Source organism: Austrofundulus limnaeus, unplaced genomic scaffold (genome assembly GCF_001266775.1).
Source record: "Austrofundulus limnaeus strain Quisiro unplaced genomic scaffold, Austrofundulus_limnaeus-1.0 Scaffold0, whole genome shotgun sequence".
Lineage (NCBI taxonomy): Eukaryota > Metazoa > Chordata > Actinopteri > Cyprinodontiformes > Rivulidae > Austrofundulus > Austrofundulus limnaeus.
In genome coordinates, this window is record NW_013952402.1 from 7,400,064 (window position 1) to 7,412,938 (window position 12,875).

The window sequence follows — 12,875 nt, forward strand, 5'->3', positions numbered from 1 at the left end:
TGTACAGTTTCCACTCAGCAGCAGATACGGAAGATCTACTTTCTGACATCCAGCAGGCCATTCAGAGCCAAGGCATAATCAGTGACAAGATGCTAGAAATGGTACCCTGCTCTTTCTCTGCAGGGTTGATCGAGGTGAGTGAAGTTCCTAAGACAGTAATATCGCCAACGTTATCCAATCAGAATAAAGAGGTGTTCTTTTCATCTGTTGTTAATGAAAATGAAAAACAAGAGAACAAAATGAGTAGCATACCTTTATCAAGACATTCATCCAGTGAGAGTGGTCCGTCTTCTGCTCCAGACACAGAGAGAAGCAGCGGTAGCATGTTTCCAAAAACTAACAGCACCTACAGTTTCCAGGACACTACTGCCACCGTTACTTCATTTGAGAGTGCTGAGGAGCCCCAGGATGAGCTGGACAGTCCCGATTTGCACCCACAGCAAAGTCAACAGAACTGTGAGGCACAAAACAAAACCCCCTGTGTACCATCTGTCCATTTGGATCTTGTATTGACGAGGGCACCAACTAGGACTCCCAAGAGAGCGAATAGTATGGACTTTTCTATTGAAAGGGATGAAGAAGACTGCGTGAAACAAGATTTCCGTTCCCTTACACGGAGAAAGAGCAGCATGTCAATCAGTCATTTAACAGCAGACAATCCAGCTGGTTTTCCTCCTAGGCCATCTGCCAGCTCTCCCTCCACTGTCAAGCTCTACCCTCCAGTCCACCCCTCTTATGTTAAAACCACAACCAGGCAACTCACCTCTCCAGTTGGTTCCCCTCTTACAAGCCCCAACGTTCCAAGGAAAACTGATGTCTTCAGTGCTGCTTTGGAATCCAGCACAACCGAAGAGACTGGAAGGTGGAAGCAGAGGTCTTCGTCCATTGGTGGACTTTCTGGAGACGCAGAAGAACTGGAGAAAAACCAAACTGGTGTGGCCAAAGTCTCAGGGCTAGACACTTCAGAGAAGAGCTTTACAGGTGGGACTTATTGGACCCTGGGGTCCAAGAGAGCTCATGGAAGGAAGACTTCCTCTTCAACAGCTCCCTACCTGGATGTCTTCACTGGTGAGTTCTTTAAAGCCTCATGACGATAAACAACAGCATTATAAACACACCTTTGCCATTCTGATTTATAAATCTGGTTAACTGATCTTTAAAATCAAAACACACCTACTTATAACTTAACTATTTATTACAGGAACAATGATTAAAAAACCAAATCTTTACCAAGACATGTCTTCAAAGTACAAATTCCTAAATCAGAGGCCATTTCCAGTTCAGTGAAACAATGTCATGCCACCATCCTACTTGCCGTTAGGTCTGTCTCAGCTGTTCTTTCAGCTTTCATTCACTGTCACCAATGCTGATTCCTTTGGCCTGATTTAAAATAAATAAATAAATAAAAACACAAGCACATCAGTGTGCTTTTGGGGATGCCCAATGCATGTGGGTTATCTGCAACAAACACACAATCCATTTGCGTTTCATCAGCTGAACTTTGAGTTAAGCCCTAGATATGTTGTTGTTGTTATAAATCAACAACGAAATTTGAATTCACTTTTTGTCTGCCATGATCTGTCATGCTTTTATMGGACAGCCACATAAAAGTTCAACACATCTAAGATTATGAACAACCGAGTGACTTTTTCAGGTCATGTTTGGCTCCTTGAGGTGGAGAGGAGATGCAGAGACGATTTGTTTGACTGTCAAAAACAGGGCACAAAAATAACATTCACTGATAGAATAAAATTTTGAACCCAAAGCATGAAATGTAAGGTGACTGTCTTTGAAAATAATAATTAAATAAAAACAATCAATAACTGACTGAAGATTAAGAATGGGTCTAAATTTGGGTGTACAGGATCTCAAGTCATGAGACTTTTGATTTAATGAATTTAATTACATAGTTTACAAAAAGAGAGGAAATGAAGTCAAACTGATGTTTTGTAATTGAGTACAGAGAATCAAACCAAAGAAAGTTGGCCAGTTTTATATAACTCAGCGTAATTCAGCATTTTAAAATTTGAAATAAAATAACAAATTCTACACCAAAAATTTACCCCCATATCCATTTATTTCAGTTATGTCCAGATTATTAATGTTCAGGAAAAAAATGAAGAGATTCAAGTCATGCAGGTGAAAGTTTTACTATGTGGCAGCTTAAGTGTCACGATTTATTTTTAATTTTTTGCATATCCCAATTAGTACCATTTTTAGTCTTCTGCATAATAATGTGTGAGCAAAGTTCACACATGTAAGTGTTTAATTACCACATATAAATCTGAAACGTGCAAATCTCAGGTTAGATCAAGCCGTGTCATTGTAGCAATTTTCATAAATCACCCTGTTTTAAAAATAAGCAAAAATAGTTTTAACCAGATATGTCCTCTTCTCATGTTGTCAGGTCGCACTCTGTTAGACAGGCTTTGTTTGTGTCATGGAGACGGGTCTGCAGAGGAGGAAGCAAAGGAACTGTGTCACCGAATGCTGGGCCATGGTCTGCTGCACCCGTTCAGTGACAGCAACACCGAACATCACAGTGACGGGACCGTCTCGGCAGTCTTCAGTGTAAGACTTCTGTCCTCACACTTTCTTTCTTGTTTTACAAAATTCATGACACACATTTCATGCTGTCTAAAAGGATCAGAATTGTGCAGAGGACTTAATTTCAAAAAAATAATGGGACTGATGACTGCTTTGGGGTCTGGTGACATCCACACACTTTCAGATTTTGGAATATGCAATGTACCACTTTTCATTTCTATTTGTTTGTTTGTTTGTTTTATGTCACCTTATAAAAACTGTATAATATGAGTTGGTGTTTAAGATAATGTGTTCATAAAACATGCATACTTTAACCTAAAATTTAATTAGCAGCTACATCTTGGGTGTAATAGTGCAAAGATAATTCAGCAATATATAACCCATGGTTCATGTTGAAGAGAATTAATTCTCTTTCCTCAAAAGCAGTGATGCATGCAGGCTGGGTAACCATGTGACCGACCATTTCATTCTTCACTGCAGTAATACTTTACTAAAACCTAATGGCATCAAATTCACCTGCTCAGTTAGCCAGTACCATTCTCAGAAACGTTGTTTTCTAATTTATTACAGCGATTTCATTATAAAAAGTGGTTTAATTAAATAAGAATTTATTTTTTTATTTTATTATTTTTATTTATTTTTGTATTAATGTCTCGAAAGTAAGGACACTATTAAATGTTTATTTTTTTTAGTTGGAGACAGATGCTTTTATTTTTCTTTCTTTCAAAACTTTTTTTTATTGTAACAATTCAGTACAAATATTGGATGGTTCTAGATATTTTCCCCAGGTTTTAATGCAATAACTACAATGAATCAAAAGATGCCAGAAGCTCACTCAAAACAAACAAAAACAAACAAAAATCATTAACTAGACAATCTCTAAAGTTGTTTATTGTATATTTAGAGCTCTCAAATGTAGCATCCTGTTTCTATTGCACATTTAATGTTGCTTTTAACGTAGAATGTGCCCACAGACACAGTTGCACGAATTCAAAGGCGCATGTCCATTCATTAGCCTGAGAGACAAGTGGTGGGGTTTTCTTGGGTTGGATTAACTGCACTCTCTGACAAACAAATTCCCTCACGATCACACACACACGCACACACAGACACAAAATACACATTCATGCTTGCGTAAACCATCTGCTGACTACATTATGTAACGGCTCCACGTGCCTTGAGCTCAGCCTGYTCTTCTCCAGCAAACAGCTCATCGTGTCAGGATTGGACAGACTTGCTCCGCTCCAGATTTGCCCCGGAGTTCTGTATTATTCATTTTGACTAAGAACAACTGAGGTGCCATCAAGAATCAGATCTCACTGTAACGGTTCTTCACATTCCTAAAATAAAATGTAACCACCTGCCAAACACTGATTATTGCCTCAGGATTGATTTTGAATTCATGAAAGGAAGGAAACTGCACAGTCAAATTGTTTATTAATCCTCACAGTGACCCACAAACAGAGTTTTCACTATTTCATTGGTTGCATAGACCTTGTGTGGAGCAAATGGTGAGTGTACAGACTGCAACGAGTATCAAAGAGTATGTGTGTATATAAAGTACTCATTTTTGGATTTGGAATTGTATGCAGGAAGAGCAGTTGTATACCTGGGCATCTGTAGGCCTGCCAGTCTCCTCCCACTTATGGGAACTCTATGGRGGCCGATCAACAGGCAGAGGTTTAAGATCCACTTTGCATCGATCATCATCCAAATCACCTGGCGGGCTGCAATTTCAGGTTGGTTACACCCCTTATTGGTGCATACGTATTTTATTTATTTGCTCATTTGGTATTTGAGGGTTAAAAAAACACTTTTTAGAAAGAACAAAAAATAAGTACTGCAATATATGTATAAATATTGGTGATGATRTGAAATTAATATCTATTACTGCCATTTTCATTATTCAGGGATATTTCCAACTCTTACAAATCTTTGGATACTGTGCATGATTTGAGTTGTGAGGTGTTTTCTTTTTTTGTCCACCAGAGGTCAGACATGCTCAGAGAAAAAATATAAAATTGTCCAAGAGGAAGCACCCTGTTTTCTAGAACGTTAAAAAAAATAGCTAAGGATCCTTGGGATCAAACAAATCATCCCATCAAGGGAATTAATGAAAAAAGGTCAGAGAGCCTCCCTATGTGGGAGCCAGGTAAGATTCCCTGTCTTTGGAGTCAAATCTCTTATATCCCCTCGTCCTTGATCTGACCAGAGGAGCCAGAGACCTGATGGAGTCTAGACATCAAGAACACTTCACCTTCATTTGACCTTTTCTCAGTTAACAGTTTTGTTGCCAAACTCATTCAATTGTATTTGAATGTTTAGTAACTTTTGGTAATTAAATAAAAACAGCAGATTATTTGGTGCATTTCTAATTGTGCAATCCAAGTAATTAATACAACCCCAATTTCAATGACATTAGGAGATTGTGTAAAACATGAATAAAAACAGAATATGATGATTTGAAAATCCTTTTCAGCATATATGCAATTGAATGCACTACAAAGACAAAATATTTAATGTTCAAACAGATCAATTTAATTGCATTTTTTTTTTTTTGTAAATTCATTCATTTTGATTTATATGTCTGCAACACATTCCAAAAAATGCTGGAACGGGGACAACAACAGACTAGGGAAGTTGAAAATGTGCAAAAAACAATTATTTAGAGCATTCCACAGGTAAACAGGTTAATTGGAAATGTGTGAGTCATGATTGGATGTGAAGGGAGCATTCCTGAAAGGTTCAGTTCACAAGTTCATTCACATGAACATTAAATATCTTGTATTGGTAGTGTGTTCAATTGAATGCATGTTGAAAATGATTTGCAAATCATTGTACTGTTTTCTGTTTTGCTCTGTCCTTTGGGATTGTAGATTAATTGATGAATGATACATTTTTATGATGCGCTCTTTGTGCTGTTTAGCAGTTCATTTAAAATGATTTTTTTTCTACCCCTTTTGTTTTGTCTGTTTCTTGGTTTGTTGACAGACAAAATCTAGCATGCTGAAGGCAGGACAGTCATCCTCGGAGGACGAAAGTGGTCTGATGCCCCAGCTGGAGAAGACGGTTGATGACCTGCGGCACAAGATTGCTGGGTTAGAGGCCCAGCAGGCTTCATTGTTAAAGAGCAGCGAGGATAAGACGGGAGCTCTTGGCAATGCCCTTCACAGAACTTCACAAATGAGGAGTGAGAAACTGGAGAGCAGGCACCAGGAAGTGTCTGTTCAGACCTCACCTGTAGAGGAAGGGGTTAAATTCACCGTGCCTTTGAATGAAGGATCTGGGCACATCACGTCTTTTGCTTCGACCTCCACTTCCAAACCTGCGGAGAACTTTGTGTGTACCTGCAAACAGAAGCAGCAGGTCAGCAGCCAGCCAGGTCCTTCCCCTCCCCCCTCTCTAAGCTTACAAGATAAGCCTATACCTCCTCCATTACCACTAGGAGGTGCCCCTCCTCCTCCACCACCACCACCTCCACCTCCCTTACCTGGAGCAAAACCTTTTCCACAACCACCCCCAGGTGTTGGACCTCCTCCACCGCCGCCTCCACCTCCCTTACCTGGTGCACAACCTTTTCCACCACCAGGTGTTGGACCTCCTCCTCCACCACCACCACCACCTCCTCCTCCTCCACTTGGTGCAGGACCACTACCCCCACCTCCTCCACCCGGAATGTGCCCCCCTCCTCCTCCCCCGCCTCCAGGTTTTGGCCCTCCACCTCCTCCAGGTCCCTTTCCCTCAGTGATGATTCAGGAAGCTGCTCCTGCCAAGCCCGTGATCGAGCCCCCCAAGCCCATGAAGCCACTCTACTGGACCCGCATACAGCTGCACGCTAAAAAGTAAGGACACGCCGAGAGTCGAGATAGATGTGGATCATTTGCACAAAAGTATTTTCTGAACGGTAGAGGTCTGAGAGGAAGCTTGTCCACTTAAGATAAAGATCAGCCACATGCTGTGAATGGTAACGGAGATGCTAACCTTGTGGAAAATAAAAGCGATGCACTCCAGGCCTTGTGGTCAGCAGAGACTTGACTTGAACATTTTTTTTTGTTTTGTTTGTTTTTTTCCCTATTAGGGCTTGGAAAAATGTAGCTGCACAAAAGTCTAAAATACTTTTCTTCATTTCGTTGAAAGTTTTAGGAATATAATACTGAGTTGGGTTTTGACAATTTTACAACTTTTGGAGTTTTACCGTGCAAAAGATGACAAATGAGTACTCGTAAAACTGTTTCAGTGTACTTTTTTTAACCACAGAATGGCAGATTAAGCTTCTCCTGTTTAAGTAGTAATTTATCTTTCATCCTACCTCTAGAAACACTGGACCACTAGTGTGGGAAAAAATTGAGGAACCTTCCATAAATTATGAAGAATTTATGGATCTGTTCTCCAAAAATGCTGTTAAAGAAAAGAAGAAGCCAATCTCAGACACAATCAGCAAGTCAAAAGCCAAACAGGTATGTGATTCTTTCTTTTAACCTTTTATCTATATTTTTGTATTCAGGTGTGTGTATTCCTAGATTTGGCACCCTTTAGGCCTGTCCCAGTCGTCACTTTCAATCCTGTGTCTCATTCCTTTCCATTTCTCCTCACTGACGCTCCCAGAGTCACTTTGAGTGACAGGAGGAACTGCTGCAGCCAGACAGTTATTATGTGGTGTGAGATCTGGCTCCCCAACCGACTCCCTCATGACCATCTAGTGGCACGGAGCCAAAGACTCGCGTGCGGTGAGGAAACGTTATGACCATGATGACTGCTCAGAGAGAGTGGGAAGGGAAATAAGTGAAGGAAAGAGAAGCTTGGGAGTTGTATTTCACGGTGTGGTTCCTCCCCATTGTGCTTTCTCTATGACTTGGTTTAATAGCCAGACTGGTTCTCTCCCTCAGTACACTTTGTCACGCCATCAAATTTCCAAGTCAGTCATTTGAGCTACAGTTCATCGTTGCTCTTGGCATGATCTTTAAATTGATGTGCCGTTCTTCAAATTTATGTGTTAAAATCACAGATTGTTGCTCAAGGGAAGAGCATTTTACCCATCTAATTGAAACTCTGGGGAATCCTCAGTTTCTGCAGCGGCGACATGTTTGTCTTAGGGATAAGCATTATTGGGAAATGTTTTAGTTCATGAGAACTGATAAATTGACATTTAAAACTAAGATACAATTTAAACTTTTATTCAATTTGACCCTTTATTTCTAATGAAAAATAACTCTAAACTAGTGTAATTTAATAAGAAATACATTATACCTGTGTAGGGATAACCTACTCTTGAAACAAAAGTTATGAGGAAATTCACAGGTTCTTCTTATTTTCGGTAATATCTTCTTTGTACAAAAATGAATGAACAAACACAATAAGATGAGCATACATAGTGAGTTTAAGTTTATCTAAAATAAACAAGATCATTTATTTACAGAATCAAATTAATCACTAATGCACAGCTTATTGTGAGATTAATTTCCTATAAAAAGTTTAACAACGAATTTTGAGGTTTTGATGTAAATAAATCATTTGTTTGCGGCACTTTTCTTAAGTTTTGGCAGGGCAGGTTTAAGAGGAAAGAAGGATGGAGGAAGAGGATTAGTTAGATTTAACTTTAATCTTTAAGGGATGTGGATTTTAACCAGAAAGGGCAGACGTCTCTCAACGAATCCAGCCAAAACCTCAGGTACGCTCAGTAACAAATAGCCATTACCTTGACCGGGGTTAGGTTCACCCACTRCGGCTCAAGTCGGAGGAAAGGTTGTCCAACTGGTGAAGAACTTCTTGGAACCTCGTCAGKCACACTTTCGAGGCGTGTTTACGTTATTACATCAGCGTCTTCTCTGGGCTGCTTTCAACCGAAGATCAAAGACGAGGTGCTTTTCGGTATCTGTCTCAAAAATAGAAAACTTCCTTTCGACAGTTTCAAAACAAAAGTTTCTTTGTGAGGAACTTTGGTAAGCTCAAAATAGACTAGACTGGGTGATGGTGTGTCCAGGCTGAGAGGTTCTCCCTTTGACTCAACGGGCCAAACCTCACACAGCCAAATGCTGGTTCTCCTCGGAGAGGTAAATGGACTGTACTTATGTAGCGCCTTTCTATCCAACCAGGACACTCAAAAGTGCTTCAAACTACAGACATTCACCCATGCACACATGCATTCACACATTGATGGTAAACTACAATTGTAGCCACAGCTGCCCTGGGGYRCACTGACAGARGCKAGGCTGCSATWCACAGGCGCCACCGGACCCTCTGACCAYMATCAGTAGGCAAGGCAGGTAAGGTGTCTTGCCCAAGGACACAACGAGTTGAGTCGACTGGACAGGGATCGAACTGGCGACCTTCCAGTTCCAGGACGACTCCCCTAACCACTCCACCACAGCYGCTGCGTTCTCGTGAAGCACAAGAGCGTTCGCTTTCCAACAACTCCACAGACTGACTGTGTTAGTTCAGAGATGTTAGTTTAAAAGTAGGAAGGTTATTGAAGGGCTGCCAGGTGTTGTTTGTCTTAAACAAAATTGTTGACATCTGCACKGTGTGTACATCTCRTACTCTGGTGAGACACTTTAAAGAACACTTRAATTTACTGAAAACTTAAAAATGAATTATTTCAYATAGAACAMWATTTATATTGATTCAGATAAGAATAATTATAAAATGTTTCAAAATAAAGCTTAACCCTAATGCAAAGTTTAGTTAAGAAAAATATTTAAACTTCAAAATCTATGAATACTTTGCAAGCAGAGAAATTAGCGCTTTTTTTGGACCTTATTTGGGCTTCAACCTGTGGCTCATGGATTAAGGTTTGCGTTAGCATTTTTTCTATACATTGTTTGCAAATATGCGTTCCATACTACGAATACAAGAGGTGAAATATGTTTAGATCATACTAGTTTGTTGAATACTTCAATAATCCACCTTCCAGCCTAATAGTATGACTTTTTTTTTCTTTGTCCTTTTTTTCTTAAACCCATCAGGAACTTTTTATAATAGCTGTAAAACAAGTTGCTGAGAAGAATTTTGGTGAATTCATTAGAAAAAAACATGTTTCTACTGAATTGCGTAAAAACTACCAGTATATATTTTTCTTTTTTTACATGAATATTGTATTTATTTATCCTAAAGTGTAAAAATGTATTTTTTAATTCACTATTTTTAGTTGTATGTCACCATGTTAGCACAGAGACCAACCCTTCAACAAACTTAAAGTGGCTCGTGGGCCACAATGACTTGCAGCTCAATATATTTTATCAGTGAGACAAATGTCACTTTTGATTGTAAAGGCTGCAGACTCCTGTACTTACGACAAAGTATTAGGGCCACACTACCAGATTTTATTTATTTTTTAATTATGAGATTAAAGTCGTATGTGACAATGATAAGAAAAAGTAACAAGCTTACTTGACATGCCCATTTTCCATTCCTGATTATTATTATAATTTTTTTCTCCTTTCTTCGTTTTCCTCACACCTTGCTGTAGACAGCCATGTGTGTCACTGTGTTTATAAAGTAGTCCGCAATGACTTTTGGGTCACTGTTAGTGTAAAATGCTTTTAATCTAAATCACATGAAAACTAAATCTGACAATGCAGCCGTTCAGTGTTTCAGTTTATCATATAGTTGTTTGCACAGTTGTTTCAAAGTCCTGCTACTGATAATTTGATGCTAATGTGCTAAAAGATGAAGTATTTCTTTTAATTGACACTAAAAACAACTTCAAAAGTTGCTCAACATTCCTAATTCTAATTCAGTGGGAAGACTGCTTTTATATGTAAAGGTTCTTGTAATATTACAACTTTATTCTCATATTATGACTTTATTCTCATTATGTTTTTATTCTCATAATTAAAAAATATTTGTGTGGCCCTATTACTTTGAATGTACAAGAAGTAATGTAGACTATTTTCATTTTAATATGTTTGAAGAATTGTGCTTGTGAAAGTGCAAGGATTTTTTTTTAGAAAAGCAAGCTTACTATGGTTTATAAAGAACATGTGTGCAGTCAACAAGTATTTGATCTGTCTGAATCAGGATGGAGTGTGTCAAATCTATGCTGAGATTCAATGTATACAAGTGTGTCTGTGATAATTTGGGATTTGTTTACCAGTCATGTAAGTTGATTGGCAGTTTCTATTTTTTTTCCATTGCCYTGTTTCTTCAAGACATAAATGGCTGCTGGCAATGATAAAGAAACCTTTTCCAGTTCAACCAAGAAGGAGAGCATCTCTTTGCCTTTTTTTATACCTAATTTCTGCTGGCTGTGTTCATGTTGGTGGTTTCTTCTGCCAGCAAAGTTTAGGTCAGGAAGATCTGCAGCCTAATTTACTTTTGTGTTGTATATTTGGGTGTAGATCAGTGATTTATCCTCAGATCATCATTATTATATTACCTTTTTTATTCTTCAAAAAACTGTTTTTTCCCTAAGAAACAGGAATTAAGAGATTACAACTTTCACAACATGGTTAGGTCTGAGTATTTTTTAACTTCCAACTGTGTTGTAGAACTTTGCTCCATTCTAGACTTGAGAGGATTCAATAAGAATGGTTGCCTGGGGGAAAAAACAACCAAAGCTTTGGTTTTGTATTTGGAAAAGTCCACAAAAATGAAGCTTGCATAGGCTCAATCAGTGAATGCGGGCTTGTGTAGTTTTGTGAAGTAATGACATTATTTAACTCTTCTGAAGAGGCACAAGTCTAAAGGCTATACCTAGTCTAAACTTAAAAGTAAAAGGGCAAGCTTTAACCCCTACGGGTGGCAACAGTACACTGAAGCACAATCTGTGTGGTCCTGAGCTCCGAAAGGCAGCTGGTGTTCAGAAATTACATTGGCAACTTCTTGTGCCAGTAGTCCACCCCCACCACCCTCCACATTTTATTTTATCAGAGTTAATAAAGCTCTTTGTGAGCTCAATTATTCGCAGGTGTTTTGAAAATTGTTGCCCAAAAAATGACATGTGCAATCCTATAGATTTGGTATTTTAGGTGATCCAACATTTCCCCATCTTTGAGCTTTTTTTGGGGTCAAAATTTGATATGGCTTTTTCTTTAAAACTGTGTTTTTGCTTGGAATAATGAATGTCATATAAAGACTAGCTTTGAGTAAAAGTTAAAGGTGATTGTTGTCAGATTCTGCTAAGGTGCAGCGCTGTCCTCTGTCTGAACCCAACATTCCTGTCCAAGATTGTATCAAAGTTCAATCTATCTCAGTTGTTTGAGCTGTGGTTGCTCTCCTCATCTGGTGAGGGCCAAAAGGTTGAGTAGCGCTAGACTACACTCTGCCCCGTCATGGCTTTGGCAACRTTGAACCAGCCATTCAGAAGGCTGATAAGTTATTTCTGCTTTAGTTCTGGCAATTTGATTAAGCTGTCATCAAAGTTGAGCTTGTTAAAAGTAATGGGGGTGGGGCGAACAAACATTTTGCTATTTTAACCTTTTATATAACTAAGATTTAAAAAATAATCACCCTGCGACTTAAAAATGTGAACCAAAACACATTCAACCCATTGGCTTTTCACATGTTGAGCCTATATGAAGATTTGTAGCATTTAAAGTTGTGATCTTATTTGTGTTTTTAGTTTGACTTTTTTAAAATGACAAAATATGACACCCAAAAAATGGAGTTTAAGCCAAAGTTTCTCATGTTGTGACTGGATCTGAATGTAAAATACAATTTGTGATTTAAAAAAAAAAAGAACTGTACAAGGCTTATTTTGGACTGCTTTGGTTATTCAAGAGAAAATTCTGAAGAAAAAAAWGAATAAAAACCAGAACTTGGACTGACCCCAATTTAAAGTGAGCATGTATGTCCAGCTGAGAAGCACCCACCTTAAACCGTGTCAATCATATTTTCTTCTCCCAAAACCACTCCTAACCTTCCGATTGCTGTGAATCTATTTTTGCTTTTCTTTTTAAAATGAGAAGGGACACATCATCCTCAGAGCTGCCACTAGAGAGCAGCTTTGACGTCATCACTTGGCCGTTGTAAAGGCCTCTGCTGACATAAGTARTAGATGTCAAGAACTACTGTCAGTGCAGCATGTCAAGTGTCAACGTAACCTTTTTGCAATACAGGTTTGAGGGAGAGCTCTCRTGCTGCTGTGCTTCTTACGTTGAGGTGAAATGAGTAATTGTGTTTTAGTATTGCYTTATGTGATCTATTTCTGGTCCACACTTAGATAATAAATTGCAGTGTGCAAAACACAGGACAAAAAATAACTACAAAAATTCTTTGTTTTAAGAATGTGCATGTATGAAATCRCACAGCTTCTGTTTTTTGTATATCTGAATAGATATATTTATCACTTTTTTTGGTGTTTTTGTCTTTTGGCAATTCTGTTATAAGAT

At 38.7% G+C, this 12,875-nt stretch overlaps 1 protein-coding gene across 2 annotated transcripts in view; it reads left to right on the forward strand.

Moving 5' to 3' along the window:
- Positions 1-6,171: 6,171 nt before the first annotated feature.
- The window catches only part of LOC106512674 (formin-2), a gene marked incomplete at its 5' end in the record, with an annotated part of 30,847 nt that continues 24,143 nt past the window's right edge, over positions 6,172-12,875 (forward strand). For both annotated transcript variants that reach the window (XM_014001265.1, XM_014001316.1), the window contains 2 exon segments: positions 6,172-6,389; positions 6,863-7,004. In XM_014001265.1, the coding sequence (XP_013856719.1) occupies positions 6,172-6,389; positions 6,863-7,004 (360 nt within the window).